The 12,415-nt window shown below is 44.3% G+C and overlaps 1 protein-coding gene across 1 annotated transcript in view; it reads left to right on the top strand.

The window, feature by feature from the left end:
* The first annotated feature begins 6,958 nt into the window (after positions 1 to 6,958).
* The window catches only part of NEK9 (NIMA related kinase 9), a 52,583-nt gene continuing 47,126 nt past the window's right edge, over positions 6,959 to 12,415 (top strand). Inside the window, exon 1 of the mRNA XM_020793923.3 lies at positions 6,959 to 7,332. Coding sequence (XP_020649582.2) covers positions 7,144 to 7,332 — 189 coding nt within the window. The 5' untranslated portion in view covers positions 6,959 to 7,143. The remainder of the gene's footprint in view (positions 7,333 to 12,415) is intronic.

Genomic DNA, 12,415 nt, shown 5'->3' with positions numbered 1-12,415 from the left:
AGCAAAAAGAATCTTGTGAAAATAGAAACGCTAATCTGGAAAACCTGCAACAGAACCCAGAACACAGTTCACAATACCACACTCACTGCAAACAACAGACTCAGGAGACTCTTCAATTAAATGATCTGCAAGTTACAGAATCAAACTTGTAAAGCACTTTGCCAACTACAGTGGTGCCTCACACAACGAGTGCCTCACACAACGATGAATTCACACAACGATGCCTTTTTCTGTTAAATTTGCTGCCTCACACAGCGATGTTTCCTATGGGGGATTTTCACACAACAATCTCCCTTTTCGCTCCTGTAAAAGTGTCTTACAATGTTTGGACGCTGTTTTAAATGATTGCAATGGTTAGTCCACCTCCTGAAACCTATGCAAACTGATTTTGGTGTTGTTCTGACACTTCGTTAATTTATGATGATTTTTTGTTTTTTCTCCATAGGAAACCATTGGATGGTCTGTCTAATGGTTTCCAATGGAAAAAACAAAAAATCATCATAAATTAAGGAAGTGTCAGAACAACACCAAAATCAGTTTGCATAGGTTTCAGGAGGTGAACTAACCATTGCAATCATTTAAAACAGCTTCCAAACATTGTAAGACACTTTTACAGGAGCGAAAAGGGAGGTCGGGAAGAACTTTAAAAGGCAAACGGAGATCAAAGAGCCCTTTCCCGATCTCCCTTTTCGCATTGTAAGACACTTTTACAGGAGCGAAAAAGGACTTCGCAAAGGCATTGAAATGTATTGAGTCGGCTTCAATACATTCCAATATAGGAAACATTGTTTCACTCAACGATGTTTCCTATGGGGATTTTCACTGAACGATGGCAATCCGTTCCAATTGGAACGGATTAACCGGTTTTCAATGCATTCCTATGTGAAATGGTGTTTCACAGAACGATGTTTCACACAACGTTGATTTTTTTGGAACCAATTAACATCGTTGTGTGAGGCACCACTGTAATCAGTTACCTCTGAAGAACTAAATGAAAACCAAGCACTTTTACAATAAAAAAAACTTTTTACAAGTAACAGTAAAGGCTTCTATTAGAGAAGTTGAAAATGCACTTCAGTTTCTGTAACAGCAAAATGAAGGTAGACAAAACTTTTTCTCATTCATACATTACATATATTGTTGACAGAGAAAAACATCCTATCTATTAATATGTACTGCCTCATCTCAAAGTAATTCCTTAGACCTCTCTGTATAATTCTGAGCATCCTATGGCCTTCAAACCAATGCTGGAATGGCTCTTGGCTTTTGGCATGAATGATGAAGATAAGTGGAATTGTCTTTTCAAAGCATAAGAGCAAAAACTTACTGTGCCAAGACATGAGCTGAAATCTGGGATGAGACAGTTGACACAGAATGGTTTTTGTATTGTAAGTGTAGAATTCTGTATTTGAGGAGTGGAGAGAGTAGAAGCTCATATTGAGTGCACAGGCTGCAATTTGGATATTGTAAAAGAACAGGTTTAGCAGCACTTAATGATTATACAAGGTTGCACTTGTGTATGTGCATAGCGCCTCTGTGACAAAAAAAAATTTAATGGAGGTGCAGCATATAGAAAATAGCTACATTACATTACTCCTCATTACCTGTTCATGCACTGTATGGGCAGGGATGAGCTTTGTAAAGAAATCCTTATAGCTACCTGTCAGAATCTGATGTGATAGATGTGAGAGGCCACCTGTGCAAGATGCTCCCATAAAGGCAATTATATCATGCAGTTACTCAATACAGCATGATATAATCTGAGAAGTGGTAGCTATTTCTGTGTATGCCTTTTCCATGGATAAAGTATGGGACCAAGGAGGCATTTGGAGGGAAGGTGTATTGCATACGTACATTTTTAAAACTCATGCTGCGTGTGGTAGCTGTAGGGATTTTGAGCATGCTGCCTTTGTGCATTGAATTATATCTATTGCAGAAATCAGCACATGTGATTTATTGTTTTTTAATTCACGTGGTATATGTTTTAGGAGTTTTCGAGCTTGCCCACCTACTGCAATAAAAATAAACAAAAACTCGTGTAGTACATATAACAAATTGATATAGAGACATGTTGCTGCTATGAAGAGGTTACATTTGAAGAAAATCTATCCTTTTGCTTGGACATATGTGGATAGATGCATATTTTGTCACATTTCAGAATAGATCAGTGTGGAAACATAAATGGGGGAAAGGAGTTCTTTGTGCCCTATTATAGTAATGAACTCATTCACTCCAGAGGCATCAATTGTGACTGGGAAAAATTTAACTACTTGCATGAGGCTATGAAGAGTAAGGCAATACAATCAGTAAAATTGGTATTTTCATATGTATCAGTTTTTTACACAGGGAGCTTGCAACACAGGCCTGTTTTAGATCTACTTTCTAGATTTCCATATTTTAATACTACGGAGCAAATCAGTCTTGATGTCTGAGAGTAAAATAAATAAGGCTAATTTAAAAGCACAAGCTGGCAAATCTTTCAGAGGGAAATTCCCAGTGTCTTCAGGAATCACATTCTTCTCAAGTCTTTGCTTGAATACCTTTCAAACTTAAATGCTACAAAATTGTTTTCTAATTGTAATTCTTTGAAATAGTCTGCCTTTCTATTTCCAGGATCCATGGATTCTTTACTTTTTATCTGCCTATCAAAAAAAGCTAAATAGGAATCCCTGTTACATTGCATGAGCAGCATTTGTATTTCATAAAGACATCTGTTTTTAAATGCCTTACTGCATTCACATCACCAAACATATCGTGCCAGTTATCTTTTAAATACAACATTGCGAGGCTGACTAGTGCTTAATTATGCTTAATTACAGTTGATCTTTACAGTTTTACAATTACAGTTTGACCAAACTCCGGAAGGCAATGGAAGACAGGAGGGCCTGGCATGCTCTGGTCCATGGGGTCATGAAGAATCAGACACGACTTAACGACTAAACAACAACAACAGTTGATCTTGTACCATATTGGAATGTATGTCTACAATACTGTTCTAATATGGACACACAGTCCAGTTGGGTTGCCTTTGATCAAGAAACGTCTGCATACGCAGCGTGGGCAATTCAGGTAGGCTTTATTGCTCTTCCCTTGCAAGGCTTTAAAAACACAGTGCAGATGGTCTTTAAGGAATAAAATGTCATTACTAATTTTTAATAGAAAATTTCCATATTTTCTTAATCAGTACATCAGATTGTGAGACAGCTTGTAGATAAAGCAATAACCAGCAATTCTGAAAGGATGGACCAAATGAGAACGAAATATGGGAGTGAACTGCTATATTTGACAATAAATCCAAATGCATCAATCCATTTAGTCTTACATGGGCAATTGTTTATTATGTTATAACACAAGGTTCTGCTTACTATGCTTACCATTCTGCATCATATTAAATATTTCCTGCAAGCTATAGCACAAGTATCTAAAATGGACCATTTGTAGCAAATTGCATTTACTACAGAGAGTTGAATTCACTAGTTATATTTTTATTCATTGCAATGTAATTTTAAATTGCCTCTTCTACATAAAAGTCTTATGGCTAATCCTTAAAGAACTAATACATATATTATAGAATATGCTTTAATGGATCAGTCAACTTATAATTAATATTCAAAAGAAAACACATCAGTTAGTTTGAGTCCTGATTAACTAGAATGTATAGACAAAATTGGGTTAAATTCAGTAGTTAGTTCCAGCAGTAGACCCAGTGAATTAAAGGCAACCTTCAAACAAGAGTTATGTAAATTCCATTGACTCAGTTTACTCTGTTTAGGATTAACAAATACATTTAGGACATTGTCATTAAATGTTACTTATGAATAATAAAAGACAGCAATTAAAACAACAATGAAGGGCTGGCTGAAATTCCCGAAAAAAGGTGTATTAACACCCCTAGATGCCAAGCTGGATAAATGCATTGGCAAAACAGCTATTGTATTCTCTAGACTCACAAAGAGTATGGCTTAATAAGAAGATGACGGTATATACCAAGATCCAGGTCTATAGAGCCTGTGTCCTGAGCACACTCCTGTACTGCAGTGAGTCCTGGACCCTTTGTGCATGACAGGAGAGGAAGCTGAACACCTTCCATATGTGTTGTCTCTGACGGATTTTTGGTATCACCTGGCAGGACAAAGTTCCAAATAGAGTAGTCCTAGAACGAGCTGGAATTTTAAGCATGTATACATTACTGAAACAGCGACCGTCTATGTAGGCTTGAGCATGTCGTGAGAATGGCTGATGGTCGGATTCCAAAAGATCTCCTGTATGGAGAATTAGTGCAGGGAAATCACCCCAGAGGGAGACCACAGCTGTGATACAAGGATATCTGCAAGTGGGATCTGAAGGCCTTAGGATTGGACCTCAACAGATGGGAAACCTTGACATCTGAGTGTTCAGCCTGGAGGCAGGCGGTGCATCATGGCCTCTCTCATTTTGAAGAGATACTTGTCCAGCAGGCCAAGGCAAAGAGGCAGTCCCGAAACCAGCAAAACCAGGGAGCTGGACAGGGGACAGATTGGATTTGTTTTCAGTGTGGAAGGGACTGGCACTCTCGAATTGGCCTTCTCAGCCACACTAGACCCTGTTCCAAGTTCTCCATACAGAACACGTTACCATAGTCTCTCAAGACTGAAGGATGCCTAATCTAAATCTAATGCATATTAACTAATGTGCTCAGCATAGAGACCATGCAGCAACTTTTCCAAAGACAGTGCAACAATACTAGTGCGTATCCTTGCTTTTATAATACTGTATATGTGGATAGTGTGGCATAGTGGAGTGATGAATTAGGATTCAGGAAGCCTGGTTCAAATGCCCACTGAGCTATGGAAACTCACTGGGGTGTGGAACTTTATAGCTACTGCTTAAATATCTCACCTTAAAAGCTCTACTAGGTTCCTATAAGTTCATTTGTTGTTTCGACTTATATATCCCCATAGTGCTTGGGAGCACTCTCTGGGCAATTTACAACATAATATTGCAAACAACTTGCCCCTCAGTGAGCTGGGTGTTCACTTTACCAACCTCAGAAGGGCTGAATCAACCTTGTACCAGCTATCTGAACCCATTGGGATCAAACTCAGGTGGTGAGCAGAGGCTTGATTGTAGTATTGTAGTTTAATCACTGCATCACAGTTCAAGTTGGTTTCGACTTGAAGGCACATGTGTGTGTGTGTGTGTGTGTGTGTGGCTGTGTATGTCTGTGTGTGTGTGCATGCGTGCATGCATGCATGCGTGCGTGTGTGTGTGTTTACACCCCAGTAGAGACTAACACCATATTACAAAAATGGTATATATTGCAGAAGGGTATGCTCTAATTCTAATTCTTTGTAAATATTCCATCGGTGGCTTTCAATCCTATGGGTGATGTAAGTTATAGTCCTTTACTAACAACTGCTGAACACTTACATATTTTTCTCTCAAATTAAATATTTGTGATTATTTTCTAAGGGAAGTCCTGTATTCCTAGCATTTTGGACACAATACTCGAAACTCCAGAAGGTTCTGTGTGACTGATGATAAGAGTCCAAAGCATCTACATTTTTTTATTCACTCCGTGTACAAAAGCTAGCTAACTATTATTCCCTTTGAGGAATGGGGGACACCCGACTTAAGCAGGGAGAGAACTGTTGGAGAATAATTGCAAAAAGTTCTTTTTTCTCACCCACAATTAAAAGATGTGGATGTCCAAAACAAACAGCTCTAGCCTTCCAATTCTTCATGTTCTCAATGTAGGATAAAAATTACAACGTCTTGAGAGAATGGGAGTATTGCAACCAATGCAACACATTTTTTTGCCAATGAAAGGATTTAAAAAAAAAACAAGTTGAGAATCTAGATTTGTCTCACCTTTCTTCATACATTAGCAGCAGGAAGTACTAAAAAGTATTGAACAACGCATGGACTAACGATGGGAACTATCTTAAGGATCACATGAAACAAGGGGAGGTACGAATGCCAGTTCAGATGACTAGACTCCATCGAACGCAATCCTTAAAAACCTGCGATTTACCTCATCCAGCATTATGTTCCCATCGCAGCCGACTACCTCTAGTAGGATATAAATACACTGCAAGAGCAGCGCTAGCAGCGCACTAGTTTAGGTCAAGCACTGCTACACTGTCGGTGAAATACCGTATGTCTCCATTACGGTTTGTGGTCACTGACAGCACAATCTCCATATATCTCACCACCACATACACACCCAGATAGCGGGTACTGAAGGAACATCTTTGCACCGATTTTATTCAAACAAGCGTGGGGAAATAAGAATTGAAATGCAGTAATAACGCCGAAAATAAATCACCGGTTTCTATCCGTGTGACCGATTCCCTGTATTTACTCCTTGATCTATTCGTACATACGTAGATCAAGTCCAACCTGGCACGGATTTCAGTGGGACCAGTGATATACCAAGCGGCCGTCAAAGCACCTAGGGTCGGTCTCCTACGGGTCTTCTCCAGACAACCTCTTCCCCACTGCTACCAATGGACATGCTCTGGCCGTTTAGTACGCCCCCCGGGAGTGGGAGAGTCTTGCCCACGGATCGTGACAGGCGACGGGGGTGCGGGAGACGGAGGGCCCTATCCCGGTTTCCTTCTTCGCATACGGAAAGCCTCCTCGGAGGGCACCTCGCTTCCTTTCCACCCGCGCTTTCCCGCAGCCCCCTCCAGCCCCTGTCCCTGCTGTGTCGCTTCCACCCCCACCACCCCCCGTCTAGCTCTGTCAACAACAACAGCCCCGCCACTCCACCCCCGGTTGTGCGGGTGCCCGCCGGACAGCGGGAACGCGGCGGGCTGAAGTGGTTCCGGGTCAGAAGAAGAAGCCGCCGACATGGAGCGTTTGGGGGGTGCGGGGCCTCGAGGAGGCCCGTGAAGGGGGCAGTGCGGGTGGGTGGGGGCGACCCTGTTACTTTCTGGGCTGAGGCCGGGAGAGGGGTGCGCGCCTGCGCACAACGGGAGCCCCATCTGCCTGTGTGGTGGTGGCGGCGGCGGCGGCGGCGGCGTCTGAGGCAACAGCAGGAAGCTGCCCATCGTCCCGGGGCCGCGGCTTATCTCGATCCCTGCCCGGCCGGCCCCCTGAGTCCCCTGCCTCCGGCGCTCCCTGCCTCAGCCCCAGGCAGAGGAGCGGAGCGGAGCAGCCATGTCTTTGGACCAGTACGAGAGACACTGTGACTCCATCAACTCCGACTTCGACAACGACTCGTCCAGCAGGAGCGGCCCCCGGCCTGGTCCTGTCCTGGCCGGCGAGCAGGAGGAGTTGCATTACGCTCCCATCCGCGTCCTGGGCCGGGGGGCTTTTGGGGAGGCCACCTTGTACCGCCGGACTGAGGTAAATCTGCTCCTGTCGGGCAGCTCTTTTCTCCTCCTGATTTTATAGAAACGCGTTTATTTTAAGGTGTCTGCCGAGTCTCCTTTATCTCTCACCGCGGTGCGACCCAGGAAGACTTGAATGATGATGACATTAGGCGGCACGAGGACCAACATTTTTTTATGGGCCGTGGTACCCAAGAGGGGAATTGGACCCTCTAACCCTAGCAAAATCCTAGATGTGCTGCCATGTCGGACAAGGACAATTGTGAAACAAATCGGGGAAAATGCATTGGCTGCAATTTTTCGCGGGACTGCTTGGGAAGAAGCAGCATTGACCACGATGGGATTGATTTCCGAGTAAACACTCTGGGTAATGCTGCCAAATTCCTATCTAGACCTGTCTTCCCTTTGCAAATCTTGCTGCCTCACTGTAATACCATGTGAGGAAAAGGAAGATATTCTTCTGTATGCTAGAAGAACAACTGTGTACATTGCCATATTTTTACACATTCTGGAGCTAAATATGTAAAGTTCCTACCAAGGCAAAACCCAGGTTAATCCTGGCTCAGGTTCAGTCCTGTCATTTCCAAGGGTTGTAAACATCTTCTTGCCTCAGTGGTTGAGCAGCATGACTATTTCCCAAGCAGAGATGGAGCAGTGCTTCTCTTGCTGACTTTAAACATTGCTATTCAGGTGATTAAATTAAACCACAATGGTCTGGGACAACAGAAATGACAGACTGTCTTGTGCCGCTAAGATATTCTATTAAGCATAAATTTTTTCAAGGTAGCACAAAACACTTTATTTCAGTTAAAGGTACTGTAGGAATGTATTCGCGAAGGAATGCAATAATTGTACTGTACTGTAGGAATGCAATAATTTTGGGATGCCATACTGCTATTTCTCTGTTTCACTCTTGCATTCCTGCCTTTTTATCTTCACAATAGTGCTATGAAATATCTCAGACTGAGACGCTAATAGGCCAAAAGTCGCCCGTTCAGCTTCCTACCTGAGGAGGGATTTGACCTTGTCCCTTCTCCTGTTCTGATCTATTACTGGGAGAGGATATTCAGCTGCCAACCCAGAAGTGTAATGTTCCCTAACACAATATTGAAAACAGTGGTTACCAATCTTTTTGAGTCGCAACCGCTTTTTATAATAGTAAAGTTAACCTGTGACACCCCCCTGCCATATTTGCATGAAAAGGCATTTGTAATGAGGCAAAGCCATCCCTTCTCAGAAAGTGGAGGCTTCTTTTTCCCTTAAAGCAGGGATCTCAAACTCAATTTACCTGGGGGCCGCTGGAGGCAGAGTCTGGGTGAGGCTGGGCCACATCAGATTTTCCGCCAAGTGGAGCAAGAGCCTGAGGAAGCCGCCCAGAAGTTTCTTTAGCCCGGCTGGCGCTCTGAGGAGGAGGAGGGGCGCGTGAGCCCTTGCCCCTCCGGCTCCTTCTTCACTACCACCACCACCAGCAGCAGCAGCAGAACGAAGCGGAGAAGGGAGGGAGTGCCGGCAACCGCCTAGCGAGAGGGGGAGGAGGGCACAATATACTGTAAAATTAAAAAAAAACCCTCATAGAATTGCCTTGTCAAAGGAGAAAAGCCCCCATGGGTACCCGCAAAATTAAACAGAACGGGGTGGGGCCCCCACAGGTGTGTGTGTGTGTGCGCGCGCACACACACACACACACACACACACACACACACACACACACACACACACACACACACACACACACACACACACGGAGGTCCAGCAATCTTCCTCTGAGGGTCCCCCCTCAAAAAAAGGCGCACTCAGCAGCAGCTACCCCTACCACAACAGAGGAGCAAACTTTGCGAGGAGGAGGAGGAGGAGGAGGAGAAAGCACTGACGGGCACTGGCTGGGCTGGTGCTGGGGGTGCCGAGAGAGAAAGAGAGCCAGAGAGCCGCTTCCCTGGAAGAGGCGGCAGCGGCACTGCTGATGGCGGCTTGGAGGCGCTCTTCAAGGACGGGCCGGGAGGGAGCTCCGCTCTCAGGCATTGCTTGGTGGCGGCTAGGGCACTCGGGGAAAATGGCCAGCAGCATTCCTCGCTTGCCAGCTCTCCCCCAAGACAGGGCCTCTTGCACCCTCCATCTGGAACTGCAGCTTGCCAACTGGCAGACAGGCGGGTTGGTTGGCAGGCTGCAGTTCTGGATGGAGAGTGCAAGAGGGGCTGTCTTGGGAGACAACCGGCGAGCGAGGCGAGGCTTTTTTTGACTCTTGACAGCAGAGGACACGTGGGCACTTCAGGGGGCCAGGCAAGGCAGGGGCCACAAACTATCATCCAGCGGACCGCAAATGGCCCCCGGGCCGCATGTTTGAGACCCCTGCCTTAAAGGGCCTGTTTCTCTTACATACGTATACACAACTTTAACATCTCACTCCAAAAGGTCAAGGAATCAATTATTTAACAAGGGCTACAACATATATAAGATGACCAATGGCACATAGAAAACACTGTGTGACTCTCTTGGGGGTCATGACCCGCCGGTTGGAAAATACTGACTTAAAATTCATTTATTTGGAGCAGGATGGCAGACCTACTGTACTTCAATTTAGATTTTAAAATGTGGCTAGATGGCCATCTGTCAGGGGTGCCTTAGTTCTAAATGTCTTGCCTTGATGAGAGGTTAGACTTGATGACCCAGGGAGTTCATCTCATCTTTCCAGTTCTGTGTTCTAGATTAAAAGTTTCCAGCAATCACATGAAAAACAATACCCCACACCATGGACCTTCAGCTTAGCCATCTTTTATTTGAAGCCTCATCCCCCTTTTATACCATTCATGTAGTCTTGTGTGTGTTTAGTCGTTTAGTCGTGTCCGACTCTTCGTGACCCCATGGACCAGAGCACGCCAGGCCCTCCTGTCTTCTACTGCCTCCCGGAGTTGTGTCAGGTTCATGTTGGTTGCTTCGCAGACACTGTCCAGCCATCTCATCCTCGGTCGTCCCCTTCTCCTCTTGCCGTCACACTTTCCCAACATCAGGGTCTTTTCCAGGGAGTCTTTTCTTCTCATTAGATGGCCAAAGTACTGGAGCCTCAGCTTCAGGATCTGTCCTTCCAGTGAGCACTCAGGGTTGATTTCCTTTAGAACTGATAGGTTTGTTCTCCTTGCAGTCCAGGGGATTCTCAAGAGCCTCCTCCAGCACCACAATTCAAAGGCATCAATTCTTCGGCGGTCTGCTTTCTTTATGGTCCAGCTCTCACTTCCATACATCACGACAGGAAAAACCATAGCTTTGACTATTCGGACTTTTGTTGGCAAGGTGATGTCTCTGCTTTTCAAGATGCTGTCCAGATTTGTCATCGCTTTCCTCCCAAGAAGAAGGCGCCTTTTAATTTCAGGGCTGCTGTCTCCATCTGCAGTGATCATGGAGCCCAGGAAGATAAAATTTGACACTGCCTCCATATCTTCCCCTTCTGTTTGCCAGGAGGTGATGGGACCAGTGGCCATGATCTTAGTTTTTTTGATGTTGAGTTTCAGACCATTTTTTGCACTCTCCTCTTTCACTCTCATTACAAGGTTCTTTAATTCCTCCTCACTTTCTGCCATCAGAGTGGTATCATCTGCATATCGGAGGTTGTTGATATTTCTTCCGGCAATCTTAATTCCGGCTTGGGTTTCTTCCAGTCCAGCCTTCCGCATGATGTATTCTGCATATAAGTTAAATAAGCTGGGGGACAATATACAGCCTTGCCGTACTCCTTTCCCAATTTTGAACCACTCAGTTGTTCCATGACCAGTTCTAACTGTTGCTTCCTGTCCCACATATAGGTTTCTCAGGAGACAGATAAAGTGGTCAGGCACTCCCATTTCTTTAAGAACTTGCCATAGTTTGCTGTGGTCCACACAGTCAAAGGCTTTCGCATAGTCAATGAAGCAGAAGTAGATATTTTTCTGGAACTCTCTGGCTTTCTCCATAATCCAGCGCAAGTTAGCAATTTGGTCTCGAGTTCCTCTGCCTCTTCGGAATCCAGCTTGTACTTCTGGGAGTTCTCGGTCCACATACTGCTGAAGCCTACCTTGGAGGATTTTGAGCATAACCTTGCTAGCGTGTGAAATGAGTGCAATTGTACGGTAGTTGGAGCATTCTTTGGCACTGCCTTTCTTTGGGATTGGGATGTAGACTGATCTTTTCCAATCCTCTGGCCACTGTTGAGTTTTCCAAACTTGCTGGCATATTGAATGTAGCACCTTAACAGCATCATCTTTCAAGATTTTAAATAGTTCAACTGGAATGCCATCACCTCCACTGGCCTTGTTGTTAGCCAGGCTTTCTAAGGCCCACTTGACTTCGCTCTCCAGGATGTCTGGCTCAAGGTCAGCAACTACATTGTCTGGGTTGTCCGGGATATCCACATCTTTCTGATATAATTCCTCCGTGTATTCTTGCCACCTCTTCTTGACGTCTTCTGCTTCTGTTAGGTCCCTCCCATTTTTGTCTTTTATCATGTAGTCTTAATAGATCTAATATACTCCAAGGGGAAGGAAATTACTTCAAATCTATGGTTCTAAATACAAGTATTTATAACAACAGTTTACCAGAAAGAGAGAAAGTCTGGAAGTAGTGCTGCACTTTTTAGGTTTACGGACAGAGAGGGGTTCTAAGCAGGTTTCCGTTTTTGCAAGTTTAAATAGCAAAACAGCGTGCATTTTATTTTGATTGAGAAAATGTGTTGGTTTTTTTTTTTTTAAAATCTATGGCATATGCCAGCACAGCAATGGCAGTGACATATATGGTGAGCAGAATGATGCACAGCTGATAGTAGCTATGAGGCCCTCAGTATTACTAGTGACAACAGTAGGCAGACAGACAGACAACCCTGGGCCCTGGGGTAGCTCATGACAAGTTTTACTCAGACTGTCACTGTGTAGAGGGAGGAGATAGATTAGTGGCCAGCAGTAGAAGAACCCCAGAATACTTGGTGGTGGTAACAGATAAATCACTGCTAGCATTTTCTGGGACTGTGCAGAGATATATGAATGGAGAGAAGCCATACTTTCTGAATACACATTCAAAGGGATTGATTTCAAATGGAAGATATGAGATATACATAGGACTTGCAAGTGACAAAAGTG

This window comes from Pogona vitticeps, chromosome 1 (genome assembly GCF_051106095.1).
Source record: "Pogona vitticeps strain Pit_001003342236 chromosome 1, PviZW2.1, whole genome shotgun sequence".
Lineage (NCBI taxonomy): Eukaryota > Metazoa > Chordata > Lepidosauria > Squamata > Agamidae > Pogona > Pogona vitticeps.
The sequence above is the reverse complement of the archived record's forward strand: the minus strand, read 5'-3'. Positions and strand labels throughout refer to the sequence as shown.